The sequence below is a fragment of the Pelodiscus sinensis genome, chromosome 32, assembly GCF_049634645.1.
Source record: "Pelodiscus sinensis isolate JC-2024 chromosome 32, ASM4963464v1, whole genome shotgun sequence".
In the NCBI taxonomy this organism is placed as follows: Eukaryota; Metazoa; Chordata; order Testudines; family Trionychidae; genus Pelodiscus; species Pelodiscus sinensis.
Window position 1 is genome coordinate 9,137,183 of NC_134742.1, and position 6,530 is coordinate 9,143,712.

Below are 6,530 nucleotides of genomic sequence, written 5' to 3' on the forward strand. Positions count from 1 at the left end.
CACCCTCGTCTGTTGCACCTTCGCTTCCTGTCCCGCCTGCCTGTGGGTCCCCCAGCCCCGAGCTCCTGACTAAGCCCCCGCTCCGTTTCCCCCGCAGGCGGCTTTATTACCTTCGGTTCCTTCCGTGTCCCGGTGGCCATTGCCACGTGGCCCGCCCCCCCGCCTCCCGCCCCTGCTGCTCAGCCACCCCCCCTCTTTTTTATTATTATTTATTCTTCTTTGTTGACTTTGCTTGGGGATTTGGTTTCACTTTTGACCGTTACCGCGGCCTCACTTGCTGTTCTTAAACTCTGGTGCGGTTGGGGTCTGTGCTGTTGTGTCTCGCCGGTGCTGCTTCCCGTGGCTGCTGTTTGCTGTTAATGCTGTGTCTTGCTGGGCTAACTGTTGGGAGTGCGCTCTGAGACTAACATTGCCGTTGCGGGCGCTCAGTCTCTCCCGCGGGCGGCTTGCTCCTCCTCCCGGCGGCCATTGCCACGTGGCCAGCCCCCCGCCCTCCACCGCCTCTCCTGCTCGGCTAACCCCCCTCCTTTCTTCCTTTTTTGGCCTTTGCCTTGGGATCTTTGCTTCACTTTCGTCTATTACCATAACCCACATTGCTGCTAAACCTTACTTCCTGATTCTATTTCACTTTCGTCTGTTGCCACTTGTTGCGGTTTCTGTCTGCTTGCTCGCCTGTCTATTGGTCCACATTTCTCTCTCCCCTCCCCTCTGGCCCCTGCCCCTGTACTGATTTTCCTCCGCTTCACACTGACTCTACCTCCTCCCGCCGGTTGGTCCACTGACCCCTTGTCTGACACGGTTGGGGTTTGTGCTGCCGTCTCTCGCTGGTGCTGCTCCCTGTGGCTGCTGTTGGCTGCTGATTCAGGTGTTTTACTGAGCTGACTACTGGGGTTGTGCGTTGGGGCAATCGTTATCGTTGCTAAATATTGTAGTACCTGGCGATTTCTCCAACGCAGACCCCCCTGCCCTCTGAGAGGCCGCCTCCTGACCCCCTGGTCCCCTCTGGGACCACCGCAGCCAGAAGCCCCCTGCCCTGTTCCCCTCCCCCCCGGTCGGGTGTCTCTGTGTTCTATCTTTCAGTATGTCGAGACGACCTGCCAGCCCCGCGAATGCCGCGTCGGGAGACTCCAGCTCCTCCGACTGCTTCCTGTGGCGACCTGTCCGGATGGGAACCAGACGGCACCCGCCAGGCCTGATGCCCAGTGACCTGCCCAGAGCCCGGACACCACCAGATGCCAGAGGGGCCCCCCCAAGAGCCGTGCGACGTCCAACACCCCGTGGCCGGAGACTCGATACCATCGTTCCAGCCCCCGCCGGTTCCAGATGCCAGTTCCAGCCCGGCCCGGTGTGGCCCTGCCGCCATGCCACCCGCAGTCCTTTCCTCCCTCCCTTCCTCCGCTGTCAACTGGGCGCTCCCGCTAGACCTGGACAGCAACTTTGCCCCCTGCTTTGCTGGGTCCGGGGTGTCCCCTATTGGAGGGGACACCGACCGATTTAACCGCGTCTGGACCCCGCACCAGGAGGAGATCGCCCTGCTAAGCCCCCCCCAAACGCTGCTACCTGTAATTCCTTCCCCACCCCTGACCTGGGACTTAGTCTGCTGGCCCAACTCTGCCAGCCCCATCCTGCCTGAGGCCCTGGAGGTGTGGTCATCCTCGTGGCCCCCTCCATCTCCAGTCCCTACCCCTGCCATATTAGGGCTACAGCCCCAGTCTCCCCTGAGCTCCAATACCTCCCCCCTACGCTCTGACCCAGGCACCGCCAGCCCGGAACAATCTCCCCGGGCGGCCCAGAGCGACCAGCCATCCCCAACCCACGCTCCCGCTCCTGCCCGCATGGCTACCGCTCCGAGCATGGCTACCACTGCTGTCGCCTCGTACGCCGATGCCGTTAGGGCCAATCTCTCAGGGAGTACCTCCAGCTCAGAGAGTGCTACCGACCCCAGGGGACCCCGCAGACATAGCGCGGGGACCCCACCGCCCCACGTCCCGACACCAGTCACAAGGGCTGCCGGCTTGAGACCGATTAGAACATGCCGGCAGCAAGCAATTCCCGTCTCCCTGCATTCGGATCGCTGCTCCAGTGACTCCCCCTCCCCCATCTGGTCAGGTAGTGACGACTCGGCGTCCTCCCCCTCCTATGTTCCTGACCCCCTGCCTCCCCGTACCCGCCCGAGGCGGGAACCCCGTATCCCCCCACCCAGCGACGAGTTCCAGGGGCTCGTGCTTATCGAGTTCCCGATCCCCAAGAATCACCCCGCCTGCCCGTGCTGCTCCACCTACAAGGGGCTCACAACCACCACCTCTCTGCGCCAGCACATCAGGCAAGTGCACAAAAAGAAGGTGGGCTTCTGCTGTGCCCACTGTGCCAAGCCCTTCTTAGCCCTAGCGGGGTGTAAGGTCCACCAGTCACGGTGCCCCGCCCTCCCTAGGGGAACACCTGCCAGCTCACCCCTAGAGCAAGAAACCTCCCCGGACCGCTTAGCCGCGACCTCGCCTCCACCAACCACGCATGCCACTCCAAGCCAGGAGCCCGTTATCCCCCAAGACCCAAACAGCCACGGGTCCTCTTCTAGCCGCAGTACCGCCGTTAGCGGCAGGCCCCCTAGGCCCTCCAGAATCCCCACCCTCCTCCAGCCCCACCAGCGAACCGCAGCCTCAGTCAGCCTCGCCAACCTGTCCCAGACGGTTCGGGAATACGTCCGAGGCGTGAGACTCAACGTGGCGGAGAGACGGACCAGCGCCCCTCCACGGCTCCAGCCCTACTGCCCTCCCTCACGAGACAACACCACCAGGTGCCGACCCGGCCAGAGGGAGGGACCCAGCCAGGCTCGTGGAGGAGACATCACCAGCAGTCGCCCTCCTGCCGCCCCCAGTAGTCGCCACGGCGCACCCAGATCCAGCGCCGGACCCGCCGCCGCCACCGCTCTCCCGCCTCCTGCTCCAGACCGCAGACCCACTGCACGCCGCGACGACCCGCACTCGGCTCTGGACGCTCCAGAGCAGCGCCGCACCACCGCACACGCCTCCCCGACTCCCGACCCAGGGGAACACCGGGCCCCTGCCGCCTCACCCGCCGTACCCGAGACTGCACAACCAGACAGCCAGCGGGTGAGGGGCAACCGAGAGCGCACTGCCACCGCCTGGCAGCTCCTCTGGATAGAGGAACTGAGAGACACAAACTCCTTCCGTGACCTGGAAGACGTGGTCAAAAGATTCACGGAGGAGCTAGCAGAGGGACTCGTGCCCGACGAACAAGCCCCGACCCGTACGCAGCACCCCCGACGTGGACCCCCAGCACCGAGACCCGACACCGAACCCGCCATAAACAACAGGAGAAACGACCGCCAGACCGACACGGTAGCCGCCACCCGCCTCCAGCGCCTGTACCGGTCCAACCGTCCCAAGGCGATGAGGGAGATCCTCGAGGAACCCTCGCCATTCTGCGACGTTCCCGCAGACCGCCTACACACCTACTTTACCGATGTCTTTGACCGCGCAGCATGCCCCGAGACCCACCGCCCAGACTGCTTGCCCCGGCTGCCTCGTGTCGACTCCGCAGACGACCTGGAGCATGACTTTACCCCTAAAGAGGTGTTTGCCAGGCTCGCCAGGACCACCAACACAGCACCGGGGAAAGACGGTATCAGGTACCAGGTGTTCAAGAAGCGTGACCCTGGTTGCCTCGTACTCGCCGCCATCTTCAACCTGTGCAAGCAGTTCCGGCGTATCCCCAGCGCCTGGAAGTCGTCCATGACGGTTCTGCTCTACAAGAAGGGCGACCGGCAAGACCCTGGGAACTGGAGACCCATCTCCCTCTCCAACACCATTTATAAACTTTACACCAGCTGCCTCGCCGCGAGACTTACGGACTGGGCGGTAAGCGGAGGCGCCATCAGCGCCGCCCAGAAGGGCTTCCTGTCCTGCGAGGGGTGCTATGAGCACAACTACGTGCTACAGGCGGCCATCCAGTCAGCCAGACGGCGGCAAAAGCAGTGCGCCATGGCTTGGCTGGACCTCACCAACGCCTTCGGGTCCATCCCCCACCACCTCATCTTCGACACCCTGCGGGAATTCGGCCTTCCGGACTTTTTCCTCCACCTACTCAAAGACCGATACAGTGACTGTACCACCACCATCCGCGCCGAAGAAGGCGAGACCGCCCCCATCCTCCTCAGGCGCGGGGTCAAACAGGGCTGCCCCCTCAGCCCCATCGTATTCAACCTGGCCATAGAACCGCTCCTGCACGCCATGGCGAATAGCCCCGTCAGCTTCAACTTGTACGGTGAAGAGATCAGCGCCCTGGCCTACGCCGACGACCTCGTCCTCCTGGCCGACAACCCAGAGGGCCTCCGCATACTCCTGGAGGTCGCCAGCCGCGCGGCCGAATGGATGGGCCTGCGCTTCAACGCCAGGAAGTGCGCCTCTCTGCACATCTCCGGCGACGCCGGTGCCCCGGTATACCTGACGCAGTTCCAGATCCAGGGGGAGCCCATGACCGCCCTGGCCGACGGCGAATCCTACTTACACCTCGGCACGCTGACCGGCATCCGCGTCCAACAGACCCCGACGGCAACCATCGACGGGATTCTCGAGGACGCCAAAAAGATCGACGGCTCCCTGCTCGCCCCTTGGCAAAAGATCAACGCCTTGAACACTTTCCTCATCCCCCGCATCCGGTTCGCTCTCAGGGGCTCTGCTGTCGCCTAGGGGCCACTGAACAAGGCAGACCGCGCCATCTGGCAGCTGGTCCGGAAATGGCTATACCTCCCCCAAAGGGCCAGCTCCGACATCATATACATCTCGCACAGGCAAGGGGGTGCCAACGTCCCGCGCATGGGAGACCTGTGCGACATCGCCGTCGTGACACTCGCCTTCCGCCTCTTGACCTGCCCAGACCGTAGAGTGCGCACCATCGCGAGCGCCGCCCTGGAAGAGACCATCGGCAAGCGCGCCGCCAGGGCCCCCGCTCCGCAAGACATCGTCGCCTTCCTCAACGGTTCTCTCGAGAACAACCTAGGACGGCAAGGGGGAGAGTTGTCCTCCCTCTGGTCCCGCGCCACCACCCGCCGCCTGGGGAAGAGGATCGGCTGCCGCCGGACCTGGGCGGAGGAACGAGGCGAGATGAGCATCCTGATCCCGTGCAGAAACTCCAACCAGAACACCATCATCGCGCCGCCCACCCGAAAGCTGTTGGAGAGAGTCCTGAAATCCACCCTCCGCGGCCTCTACGCCGAGAACCTGAAAAAGAAACCAGACCAGGGCAAGGTGTTTGAGGCATCCAGCAAGTGGACCTCCAGCAACCACTTCCTTTCCGGGGGGAGCTTCACCCGCTTCGCCGACTGGCGCTTCGTTCACAGGGCCCGCCTCAACTGCGTCCCCCTCAACGGAGCCGTCCGCTTCGGCAACCGGGACAAGCGCTGCAGACGCTGCGGTTACGAGAACGAGACCCTGCCCCACGTCCTCTGCGGCTGCGAGATGCACTCCGAGGCCTGGAAACTGCGCCACAACGCCATCCAGGCTGGGCGGAGGGGGGGGGGGGGGTTGGCCACATGGGGGGAGAGGGGGCCAGCCGCCAGCGCACGTGGGGGGTGGAAGGGGAGGCCGCGTGGTGACCGATCAGAGGCCCGGGACCAAAGGGCCCGGTCCACGGTCTGTGCTGGGTCCCAGGGTGTCTAGACACTCCGGCGCCGCAGCCGAACCTCCTATCCCGTGGGGCAGGCGGCGGTAGAAAGCTAAGTCACTGGGCTGGGCGGAGGGGGGGTCTGGCCACGCGGGGGAAGAGGAGGCCAGCCGCCAGCACAAGGGGGGAGGAAGGGGAGGCCGCGGGGTGGCCGACCCAGGACCGGGGGGCCCAGTCCGCGGGCCGCGCCGGTCTTGGGGTGTTCCGGCGCCGCAGCCGAACCGCCGCTCGCGTGGGGCAAGTAGCGGCGGAAGCTAAATCACCGTGCCAGGTGGCGGGGGGGACTGGCCACGCGGGGGAAGAGGAGGCCAGCCGCCGGCACATGGGAGGGAGGGGGAAGGGGAGGCCGCGGGGTGGCTGACCCGGGACCGGGGGGCCCGGGCCGCGGGCCGCGCCGGTGTCAGGGTGTTCCGGCGCCGCAGCCGAACCGCCGCTCGTGTGGGCCAAGCGGCGGCAGAAAGCTAAATCACTGGGCCAGGCGGCGGGGGGGGGCTGGCCACGTGGGGGAGAGGGGGCCAGCCGCCGGCACACGGGAGGGGGAGACCGCGGGGGGGCTTACCATGTTCCCCCCTTTTTTTCCACCCCAGGGGCTGAGTTTAAACCGCCCCCCCATACCCCAAGAGGGAATCAAGGGAGCATTGGCCCTCCCACAACGTGCGGTTCCCAATACACATTACCTGTCCGCTTGCTCAATTAGGACACCCTCAGGGGCCCCCTGGCCATACTCCCCGTTTTTTGTTTTCCCTGGCCAGGGCCACCCCTGCAAAAACCCTGACATGGGTCAGACCCCGGGGGAGCCAGAGCTCTACCCACCCATGGGGTCTTACACACATACCTCCCCCCGATAA

The 6,530-nt window shown here is 64.8% G+C and overlaps 1 protein-coding gene across 1 annotated transcript; it reads left to right on the top strand.

Moving 5' to 3' along the window:
* Positions 1–270: 270 nt before the first annotated feature.
* Positions 271–6,530, top strand: LOC142823087 (uncharacterized). The gene is given in 2 exon segments (XM_075913378.1): positions 271–5,519; positions 6,435–6,530. Coding segments are annotated over 2 exon segments (4,383 nt in total). The 5' UTR covers positions 271–1,232.